Source organism: Chrysemys picta, chromosome 23, assembly GCF_011386835.1.
Source record: "Chrysemys picta bellii isolate R12L10 chromosome 23, ASM1138683v2, whole genome shotgun sequence".
NCBI classification, from domain to species: domain Eukaryota; kingdom Metazoa; phylum Chordata; order Testudines; family Emydidae; genus Chrysemys; species Chrysemys picta.
In genome coordinates, this window is record NC_088813.1 from 17,094,634 (window position 1) to 17,106,730 (window position 12,097).

Consider the following 12,097-nt stretch of genomic DNA (forward strand, 5'->3'; position numbering starts at 1 on the left):
GCTGCACTGCATTCCATATACTAGATTTATTATCCCACATCACTGGCTCCAAGATGCATTAACGACTGATTTCAGGCTTCCTTTGGGTTTGTATGTGTAATCTCGTTCTCTAGATTTGTGCCATTTCATAATATTTAGCACTTTCCATCTTCAGAATGCTTTATGAACTACTTCATCCCCTCAACAGCCAAGAGCAATGCACCTTAGTGCTTGGGGTCTGGGAACGTAGGTAGTTTATCTCTTAATGAGGCGCTTGGCGCTAGTTGTGTTTTGCCCTGTCTATATGTATTGACATAACTTTTAAAACGGAATTTAGCGAGTGAACTGTAATTGTGATTTATTGAATAACATACGGCCCTTTCTAAAAGAAGGTGTTGATTGATTGCTAATAACCACACAAGCAATTACTTGCTAACTGTCAAGCCATAGCATAGAGAACAGTTGCTTTAGTGTATTTTTGAGTGGATGCCTCTGAAGTACTCCTTCAAATCTTTGTCATGCTACTTCCTTGTGCTGTATCTATTTTACTAAGCCATAGCCCAAAGTAGGGGTTTATCATGTAATTTCAAAGGGACTATTCATGAGAGTAAGGTTTGCAGGAGTGGGTCCTGTTTAGATGAATGGGTCTAAAATACAGAAAAAATGGACCGGACGCATTCCAGATTCCAAGTGGTAGTTAGCATCTGCCATTCTTATTCCTTAAGACCCTGGTTTGTCTTTTGAACTAACCAGCCGTCAGATTAAAGGCCTGGGCTATATATTAAATAAATCTGGTTCCGGAAACACACCATGACCTTGAACTGCTGACACAGAGAAGGGGCATAGGGAGATTGTCTGAAACTTGGGATATTCCAAGGTTTAGTGTGGAGTGAATTTTCAGGGCTTGGGAGCTTCTGAATTATGGGTTGATAGTGAAGATGCTGGTAGGCCACCTTGGCATCCCACTCTTAGCAAGCGTTTGAGTGGGATGCCTGTGGTCAGCCAAAATAAATATATTAGAATGTGGAACTATATTGGGTATTAATAGAATCCTCAAACTCAACAGATATGATTAATTGTTGCTTATTACAAAGGGAATTCGTAAAATACTATTATTAAATGTAAACAGTTTTTGGCCATTAGTACTTTCCCTTTCATAAAGGAACAAAATATATTTTGGTCAGGATGATCCTAACTATTAAAATCTCTAAACTCTGCGCTCAGAATTGTGCATTCTTCAGGAAAAAAAAGCCACCTCTTATGCTGAAGAAGTGGATAATGAACAAAATTCAGCTTCAGTTTGTGTCCTTTGTCAGGTGGATGGAAATTAACTTTAGAAAAAAGCTGCAACCTTGTGTTACAAATGGTCTCCCCGTTATGGTGGCAGCATTCATGTAAACTGCAGAAACTCAAGTGCTTGTATGACTTTAGAATGTGCAGGGGGCAAGGCCTGTTCTTCCTCAACTGAATGTACCTGACAGGCTTGTTAGCAATAAGGGTTACTCTGAAACTGAGGGGAGAACAGACTCCTCTCAGGACTTCAGTTAGGGAAACAAATGTTTGCTTTTAGTTTCCAGTTTTTGAGTCATTTTACCATGTCATTCTTGGATTAACCGGTGTGAAGCACAAACTTGATCCAACCAGCTCCAGTGGGGGCAGTTGACACCCTTAGTACCATGAGCGAAGTTTAGATCCTGTAACTCGTGTTCTCTGAGAGCTACCCCCTGAAGCTCCACTCCTTGTGTTTGAGACATTCTCCCCTGCTGTAACTGTCTTCCCTAGGAGCTCCACTCACCCAGACTTGCCAGGCAGAGCAGTGTTCAACTGAAAAGCCCTGTTTGAAATGGGCACCGCCTCAATTAAAACTAGGAAATGTGATCCTGTTTCCAAAAAGCAGCTGAGAGGCGCAGAGCTGGTCAGACCTAGAACGAGACTTACCTCAATAATATTGTACAGCAGTTTTCCTACAGCGAATAGCTTTCCAAGGCGAGGATAAATGCCGCTAATGATGCAACTCTCCCACTGCTTGAGGCAGCAGTAAAGGTCTGTGGAAAAGCTAAAGCACGTTTAGCAGTACATCTGGCTTCCTCTGTTTTGCTGCTGTAGGTGCGAGGGAGTTCCTGCACCAACTCTATAGAGCGCACACACTCTGTGTTCAATAAAAGCTGCGGTCTTCAGTGTGATCTTCCCAGTTATCCATATTCACATCCATTTCTTTGAGGTCTCGCTTGCACGCTTCCTTGAAATGCAATTTTGGGCATCCTTTGGGTCTTTTTCCAGATGCCAATTTGCCATAGAGGATGTCCTTTGGGATGCACCCATTATTCATTCAACACACATGCCCAAGCCAGCAGAGGTGTCTCTATTTGAGGCGTGTTTGTATGGCCTATTTGAGCACCTCAGTGTTGGTGACACTGTTCCTCCAGGAGATTCCAAAGTTTTGACAAAGGCACCGCACATGAAAGCTGTTGAACCACTTTCTGATGAGAATATAAGGTCCCTGCCTTGCTCCCGTACAAAAGTGCTGATAACACATGCACGATACACACAGATCTGGGTGTGGTCTGTCAGTTTGTTGTTTTGCCATATCCTCTTGCTCAATCTAGATACAGTAGTGGCGGCTTTTCCGATGCAGATGTTGAGTTCCGTTTCAAGTGAGAGGCTGACTGCAATAGTGGACCGCGGGAATGCAAACTCGTTCTCCACTTCAAGTTGTTGATCTTGGTGGAGAATGCTTCTTCGATGCCTTGAACCGTTGTCTTTTTTTAGGCTTATGGTGAGCCTGAAGTCTTGGCAGGCTTTGGAAAATCTTGCAGGTTGGCTATTAAAAACAGCGTCAAAGGGATTGGCCTTTATCCTTGTCAAATTGATTCCCCAGCCTCTCAGGAGTCTTGCACAAAGGGAACAATATAAAGATAACCCAAAAGTCAGCGTTAAGGTGGTGTTGTGAAAGCTAAAGACCATCTTTGTCCCTCAAGTTCTTTGGTCGAGGCCAAGCTTGTAGCACAGTTCAGGGATTTGCTTAAAATGGATGATGGAGTCAGCGTAAGCTTAGGGCATAGTCAAAATATTCAGTTGTAGGGACATCTTGTAATCCTTGGGGTAGTAGCAGCCACTGGAGGCTGTGGCTACTGATGGCCATGTGGCAGGGGTATAACCTTTTTTAATCCAGACCCATGTTACATCCTAGGGTCCAGAAAACAAAGATCATTCTCTAAACTGCACTACTGCATGGAGTGGTTCTCTGTCTACTGTTGTGGGGGAGTCAGCGTCTCTCTCGCTCTCTAAACTGGACTGCCCCTGCCCTTCCCTCTGCCTCAGTTCCTCTTAGGCTTGGAGTCTCTTCCAGCACTGGCCTTCTGCCTCCACAAAACCTTTCCTGTTCCTCAACTTGTTCCTGTGTGTCTGCTTCCTGCATGCCACAATAACTGTTACCCCTTCATTTATACAACTGATGCCCCTGCCAAGCTTGTTCAAAGGCCTTTAGCTGTGCTCCCCATTGTGTATCTCTGGTAGCAAAAACTCAATGGGCTGGCAGAGGGGCTTGGTATCTTAGCCTTATCTACACTAGAGAATTGTATTGTGACTAGCCATCCTGTTTGAGCTGTACCAAGTCCACTGCATCTACACAGAACACTCCTTGCACCATTGCAGTTTCACTGAGTACATCTCCTGCTTTTCCCAGTAGTTCCTCGTCCACTCTTCTGCCATAAGCACTCAGATTTCACACATTTTATACATATAAAATGTAAATGCTTAGTTTCAAAAGTGAGAGAGCATACGGATTTGAGTGCACAGCAGGAATACTGGGGGTACTTGTGGGTTTTTGCCAGGCTCAACTAAAATGTCAGTGCTATCTGTGCTGGCACTGGGGAAGTGCAGAGCAATTTGGTGCAGCATGCAATGGGTGTGAGCCTTGCTTACCCAATTACAATTGTAGCCGCTTTGGCAACTCTTTGAGCTCCAATGCAAGCATTTTGTTTGTACAGATGTGCCAAGTGTTTCCACTGCTGTAACTCTCTGGCATTGGAGAGGCCTTGGAGCCGTGATCTAGCAATGAGGAGTTGGGATAACAGCAGAAGTTGGCTGCAACTATTGCAAAGTAGTGCTGCTACTTAAGTGTTAAACAAGGTTATTTATGCATGGGCTTTTGGGTGCGGATGAAAACCTTAACACTGAGGTCAATAAGAGGACGGAAGTCACCACTGCTTTTCAGGTGTGAGACATAATAGCATTTCTTTAGAATCCCACTTTAAACTGCCTTGGGCTGGAAGTGGATCATAAACCACAAGCAGCTGTGGTTTACCCTGCTCCAGGAACATTATGTCCTGCTCTGATACTGGGCTGCCTGTGTCAGAAAACGTTTTGGGGTGTTTTTAAGTAGAGGGAGAGTTTAGTTCAGACATTTGGGGTTTCCCTCTCTTACTGGTGTCATTTATGTGAGCCTATTTTCATGAAGATGGAGGTTTAACCACCTTCTCTCACCCTATTCAAAGCCAGAAGGCCTTTATCCATGTTATGGGTTTTTTTGGTATGTGATGCAGTTCTTTATTCCCAGCAGCTTCAATGTAAAATCAGGGTATTAATTTCCCTGTCAAGCTGCTGTTTAATAGGGGGGAGGGATAGCTCAGTGGTTTGAGCATTGGCCTGCTAAACCCAGGGTTGTGAGTTCAATCCTTGAGGGGGCCATTTAGGGAACTGGGGTAAAAAAATCTGACTGGGGATTGGTCCTGCTTTGAGCAGGAGGATGGACTAGATGACCTCCTGAGATCCCTTCCAGTCCTGATATTCTATGACTCTATACATTGCCCTGGCTATAGCTTTCAATGTGTTTAGCATAGCAGAAAATGTATTTCTCCCCCACCCCCCATCTCCCAGGTTTGGCAGTGCAGTAAGCACCAGCTTTAATTCCAAGAACAGCAGTTGGCTTCTGCATATAAAGAAATTTTCACAAACTTGCGATGTTGCTTTTCCCAGCTCTTGGGAGGAAACCATCCTGTCCTAAATCACTGAAGAAACAGGGCAGCTACTGCCAAGCCCCCATTAGTAACAGCTGGGGCTGGCAGCAAGCATTGGGCACAGTTAATTATAGCAGGAAGAGATGGCAACACATTGCAGATGAGGGGAAACACAAAAATGGCTGCTGACTTTTTTTCTGCAGCATGCACCATATATGAGAGTCTCAGCTGAACCCTCTTCTGCTTCTACCCCTACTTTCTTTTCCAAGAGGTTTATTCCACAAGCATTATTTTCCCACCATTTAAGTGTGATCCTTACAAGTAATTCATGCTGGTTGTTGGGGGGAGCCATAGCCATGCAAAGGGTGATAAGTGTGTATCCATTTTCCATTGTGGATGGGTTTGTTTTTAAAAGAAATGAGGAAAAAAGTGTTACTCCTGAGGATTTATTACAGGAACACTCTACACATCTACTAAGGGAATAACATGTCTCTTAGTACATTTCATCCTGCCAGCTTCCAACATTAATAATCTGGACTATAAACTGCACATAGGCATCACTTCATCCAGCCTTTAAAGACAGACACCTTCAGATGCTGATGCATTTTATGTATATTCTGGAAAATGTCAGGTTACTTCCTCTTGTTTTTGCCAAAGATTTAAAGGTACACAGTTCACTTTATGCCAAAATTTAAATGTGGTAAAAATAAAGATCATAGAAAACTTAAGACCAATATAAATGTGGCCACATCTTAAGAGACAAGACAGCTATTTTAAAAACACAGAAGCACTGCATCTCAAATGGTACAGCACTGAAAACCTGAAAGGGAACCCAAGAATAAGCAAAAGTGAAACTGACTTTAATTTCATAGATTAAGCAGAGACAAATGCAAAGAGGAAATAAAAGGTGAAGGTGTTTTTAAAATTCCTTCACTTTGTTTAAACAAGACCAGCAGTGGAAGTACTGTACAATAAAATAAGGGGGTAGAATAAATTCACTGAGCCTAAAAGTTGTCTCTTGTGGGTTAGTACTGTCTCATTTGCCTTAACCAGTTAATTTAGCTCCACATCACTCTTTCCCCCCTCCCTTGTTGTTTTCTATTTAAACTCTCTCCTTTCTGGTTTTGAGTCATCATGTTCTGTTTACAAGCTGTGGTGCAACTGCACGAGTACTAGCTGTCACAGATCCTAGCAAGCACCTCTTCCCACTAAGACTGCTGTGAGGAGAGAGCATCTAAGGCTATGTCTACAGTATGCAGCTTTTAGCAACACAGCTCTGTTGCTACAGTCGTGCCGCCACTTGCATCTGAAGAAGTGAGGTTCTTACCCATGAAAGCTTATGCTCCCAGTACTTCTGTTAGTCTCAAAGGTGCCACAGGACCCTCTGTTGCTTTTTACAGATTCAGACTAACACGGCTACCCCTCTGATAGTGTAGCCACTGTTTGTCAGCAGGAGAGAGCTTCCACCCCAACAAGCTGCATTTGCTTTGTCAATGCTCCTGTGTTTTGCTTATTGTTGGCATAACTTTTCTTTCGAGGTGTGTGGTTTTTTTAAACCCCTCTGAAAGACAAAAGCTTTATCCTCCAGTTGGCAGTGTAGACAAAGCCTATGCCTCTGTGCTATGGATCCCCAGGGTGTTTCAAGCTCCTGGAATCTGAATGGAGGTCAGCCACTACCCCAATCTCAGGGGCCCTAGACACACACACAGTGCAGATCTGGCACCCAGCTACCTAGACTCTCTCGGCCCAACCTGAGCCTTCACACTCCCATGTATTTAAACAACTTCTCTGCCAAAACTCCATCCAACAGTGTGAAGCTTCTGGTTACAGTTTAACTCTCTCAGGGGCATGCAATAGTTGTGAATCAGTCCACACACACTTTGTTCAATCTACTTTATATATTTATATTTAATCATGTAAAGCATAGGAGAGTATAGATCATACAAAACAACTGGACAGCTTAACCATGACGTTCCTCAGTAGCTTCCCATTCCCGCGGGAGATCATCTGTGTTCTGTAGGTAGGCAAGATTCTCTGCACCCCCAACCCCCCAAACTGCCTCCCTCATCTTAATCTGGGGCAAAACAGCTCATTCCCCTGGGCAGCTCTCTGACCTCCCCTCTCTCAGATCCTTTAGACTCCAGCTAGCGTCTGCTGCTTCTTTTGTTCTACCTTTTAGTCATTTCCCATTACTCCCCAAACCCCACTTTCCTTCATAGAGAAGGAGGAAGTGTCTCCTCCCACACTGAGCAAGTCTATTGGCAGCAGACAATTACCGAGCGCTGATCATTCACCATTGTCTCTGGCCTGCCAGAGACGTGACACAACTCCGCTAACGCATGGGACCGCCACGTACATACAGGCTTGCCAGGACCGTCATTTCATCATCCAGTTAATAACAATCTCCCCAATTCAGAAATGGCACAGACAGACCCGAACCCCCCATTTGTCACACTAGCCACCTCGAGCAAGCAACAGCGCAGCGCGGGCTCGGGCATTTTTGGACATCCTGCTAAGCAGGTTTTCTTGCCTCCGTGGTGAAAAGCCTTGTGACCACCCCCGTGCAAGTGGGGACAACAAACTGGCACAAGACCGGCTCAGCGGAAGTGACGCAGGGGCCCAACGCCAACCTCTGACTGTAACTGAACTGGTTTTAAAACTGCTCAGACCCCCCCCCGGACAGCGACTCGACCCCCCCCCGCTCTGTCAGCCGGTGCCTCTGACTCGCCTCCGCCTCCCATTACAGCGCCGCAGCTGAGTGACCGAGCCGGTGCCAAGACCTGAGCCGAGGCAACCGGACTCCTGCCCGGAACGGAACCCAGGCGTCCGACTGGCCAGAGCTGGGGACACGAACCACGGAACCCCGGCGTCCGAGGCACCAGGCTAGTACAAGACACTGACCAGCGGAAGTGCCAACCCCATCACCCCCGGTCCCCCGCCCTCTGTTTTTACCACTTCCGGGCACGCCCCTTCGTTACGTCACTGATTAACCGACGGGGGCGGAGCCGGAAGCGGTTCGCCGGAAGTGAGCGCGACCGGCGGGCGGGGGTGGGTGGAGCTTCCGGCGCGCGGTAGGGCAGAGGCAGAGGCAGACACAGAGAGAGGGAGAGGGAGAGAGCGAGCGCGAGCCGGGGCTGCTGGCGGCCACGCAACTTCCGCTCCTGAGCTCCCGCTCCCAGCTCGCGCCGCCTGCGATCGGCTGGCACCGGCTGAGGGGAGGGGAGGCCGCCCAGCTGCCGTCTGCCTCACAGCCCCGCTCCCCGGGCCGGCCGGCCGGACCCGGCGCCGCGGGGACAGAGGGGGCAGCGCCCGGCCCTGTGGGGAGAGGCAGGATCCTGATCCCGCAGCCTGAGAACGGCCGCCCCCAGCTCCATGAATGGAAATCGGCAGCGCAGGTGAGGCCCGGGGCGGAGGGGAGCCGAGCTCCGAGCCCGGGGGGGTGGGCTGAAGCGGGGGCCCAAGAGGCGGGGCGGGGGCAGCGGGCACTCCCAGGGGATGTGGGACCTTAGGGGCCCAGCTGCGGCGCTCCAGGCGGCTGGGGCAGTTCCGAGGGTAAGCGCTGGGGGGTGTCTCGGGGGGTTGTTTTCGGGGCTCGGGGGGTGACTCGAAGGCAGGGACCTGGATCGAAGGGGTGGGCGAGGTGCGGGCCCTGGGAAGCACTCGGGGTACACAGCGCCTGTGCGGGGGTTGGGGTGAGGAAAGAGACGCCTGGCTGCTGCCTTGTGACATTACCCCGGAGTGTCTCTCACTGAGCTGGGGACCCATTGGAGCCATCCCGAGCTACTGACCAAAGTGGGGGCGGACTCAAGAGTCAATCTAAACCTAGATTGCTCTGCTCCGACCCCCAGGAGTGGCTTCGCCTTGGGAACAAGCGCCATTGTTATGTGCCGTTGCCAGAAGTTGTTTCAGGCAGCCGCTGAGACTGAGGGGGAGTGAGACAATAATATCATGAACCTGCCTGTCAAACCCTTGCTGAAGTTCTTGGGGGAGTTCGACCTCTCTCTTATGGGATAGCTGTAGCCTTTGCTTTTTACCAGCACTGCCTCATCAACCCAGTCTGGGCTCAGAATTTATTTTCCCTCGATCATGATGATTTTGGTCGGGGAAAAGGTATTTTATTGAAACAGCTTAATATGCATTCTGGGTGAGAAGAATTTTGCAAAGTTTTGCTTACACAATGTTGTGTAGGTTGGTTAAGTAATTGTATGATTTCCTGTTTATTTGCTTATTAATCTTAATTTGTGTGAATTTGAACAGGACAAGCTTTGTCTGACATTATTTCAGTTTAGTGATGGCTAGTTACTAAACTGAAATAATTGCAGGTACTATTGATAGAACTTTAATCATAGGAAATATAGCAGAATGTTATATTTTGTTCTCTAGATCTGTCTACACATGGTAAAAAAGAATGGTATATCTCATAACTGAAATTTTCCAGACCAAATAGTGGTTGCTATATTATGCAAACTGGCATGTGATGAGTCCTTTGAGATGTTGTTGCCATGAAAATGGAAGCTGTCCTATGAAATTGATAGTCATTGAGGAAGGGCTCTGTGTAGCTTAAAAGCTTGTCTCTTTTACCAACTTCTGTTGGTGCAATAAAATATTACCTTGGCTCAGTCATTGATAAAGTGAGCACTTGCTAATGTCTATTATATAAAACAAATGAGACACGTTATTAACAGTTGTGTAACTGATGGACTCTAGAACCTTTTTAAAAACTTTGTCTAATTGTAGCCTGCTCTGTTCATTGTGTAACCATGCTCAGCATGAAATGTATTTAATGTTTTCATTTTATTGCATGATCTTTTTACAAATTATAACTAGTATATAGTTACTCAGCATTTATGCACCATGTATTTCATATAGGCTTTGGCTCCTTCCATGTTATTAAATGTGTATTTTTGATAACAGATTTAAAATCTTTATTAAAGCTAATGTTAAAATTATATAATACACAAGTTGAGAAAAGAGCGTCTGTACATCTGGATATAGTGCTTGAATTATCTACAAATACAAAATTTGATTTTAAAAGTCATATGGTACATACAGTACATAATCAGCAGTAACCCAAATTTAGGTGAATACATTTAAGACTACAGTTTAGATATTAGCATCCAAGTATTTGGGTACATCACCCATAAAAAGTTGTACAGAGAGTTGGTCGTGGAAAGCAAAATATATAAAGGAGCGAAGATTGTCCCTCAGTAATTGAGAATTAGGATAAGTTGTCCATTTAGAAAATACAATCCATCAGGGAGGTATTTCAGTTCCTTTCCTTACTGCCCTTCTCATCCGCACTCCAGCTCGTTCCCACTGGTATTGCCGATGTCCGGCGATGTGTTCTATGTAGATGTCCCTCGATCATCTCATGGTGTCCTACATCACGAGTTGCCACATCAGCCGAGCTGCAACACTTGCTCATTACTGGGGCCCATTGGCCAGGGCTCCAATGATCAGCATGTGTCTGAACCTGGTAACCCTTAGCTCTCAAGGTGCCAGAGGGGCATATTTCTCCAGCTTTCAAGCTCGGGCATCGCGGAAGGCCAGGGTCCTGTTCTCAAAGGGCACTGTGACGTCCACCATGATGACCTTCTTCCGGCCTCGTTGATGATGACACTGTCCTGTTGCAGTCGTTTGTCAGTTCTGGGGATGGTGGAGTTCACGGCAACCTTCCCTGCGGGTGGTAGGATGGCTCTGATCAGGCAGTCTTGGATGACGTGTCGCAGCTGCCAGGCTCTGGAATGGGGCTTGCAGCTACACAGGACTTTGAGTAGTGTCTTGGCATTGTCGCACTTCCTACATCACTTGTCCTGATTCCTGTGGCGGACGGCTCCATTCAGCGGAACGCAGTTGAGCCGGGTCCTGTAGATGAACCTCCAGACAGCAAATCTGGTGAAGCTTCCACCGGGCGGAAGTGGTTGCTGGCATCCCACTTACATGTCACCTTGAACGCCTTGCCCTGGTCTGGCTTCCGCTTCAGGTTTTCCACATACTGTCAGCGGATGGCATCCTTCAGTGTCCTCTCCAGCATGGTTCTGCCTCTCGGAGTGTGATCTGTGTTCTTCATCTGTGGCACCAGGACTCCCAGCTCCACACCACATCCAGCGGCAGCCGATATGCTTCTCCAGTCGTTGTGTAGCATTTGTGGGCACGAGTCCAGAGCTAAAATACTATCCATTACTTCAGGGTGGATTTGGGTTAAATTAGCAGTCTGGTCAAAAGTCTTTGCTGCCCCACTTAGCTTGAAAGCTAGTTTTTGTGATTTAGTAGTATTAGATATAGGATGTGACACTCACTGCTGTCTGAGACTCTCTTGACAATGGAAATTTAGGTTTCAGTGTATTAAAGGATATTACCTCCAAGTGGTTCCCTGCATGAATACTCGTAGGGAAAGCCAGGAGGAAAGTTTTGTCTTAGGCTGTACTTATTCAGCGCATATCAGGTAGCTCGATAACAAATGGAGCTTCAGGAATTTGTTAGGATTGTAATTCTTTTACTTCTAAAAGACACCCACAACTGGTAAACATGAAAATGGGTTTGAACTCTCCTGTGTAAAGAAGCATCTTCATCTCTTTTGCTGTACAGACGCTTACATTTGTGACTGATGCAAGGAGTTAAATTCATGCTGGATTTGGTCCTGGAAAAATTAGTCTGGATGATATTAATTGTAGCCCTGTTTAGTAAGGGATACGACTGAGCCAGAGCCATTTTAGGAGGCCGTGGATTGTATTGATCTGGTGGCATATTATTAAGCCTGAATTTCAACAATCTGAACATAGTTTAAAAAAAACTCCTAGCCAGTTTTGCTGACGACCATTACCCTCATGTTGAGTACATTATATCATGAGGATATGGAGAATGGGTCCATCAATGGCTATTAGCCAGGATGACAAAGGGATGCAACACCATGCTCTGAGTGTCCCTACCCTCTGTTTGCCAGAAGCTGGGAGTGGATGAAAGGGGATGGATAACTCAGTGATTGCCTATTCTGTTCAGTCCCTCTGAATAACCTGACACTGGCCACTGTCGGAAGACAGAATACTGGGCTAGATGGACCATTGGTGTGACCCAGAATGGCCTCTTGTATGTTCTTATAACATAGTTTCCATTTCTTCATAATAAAATCTGGTTTTGGTAAAAGAGGAAATAAAAAATAC

The 12,097-nt window shown here is 46.3% G+C and overlaps 1 protein-coding gene across 8 annotated transcripts in view; it reads left to right on the plus strand.

Moving 5' to 3' along the window:
* Window positions 1-8,148: 8,148 nt before the first annotated feature.
* The window catches only part of AGO3 (argonaute RISC catalytic component 3), a 62,352-nt gene continuing 58,403 nt past the window's right edge, over window positions 8,149-12,097 (plus strand). For 7 of the 8 annotated variants that reach the window (XR_006175357.2, XR_010594589.1, XR_010594588.1 and 4 more), the window contains exon 1: window positions 8,163-8,332. Coding sequence is in view for 3 of the 8 variants with exons in the window: in XM_042854011.2 (XP_042709945.1) it covers window positions 8,310-8,332 (23 nt within the window). In the remaining 5 variants the exon portion in view is untranslated. Of the gene's footprint in view, window positions 8,333-12,097 lie in introns of all 8 variants that reach the window. The other variant, XM_065576837.1, reaches the window with a different exon arrangement.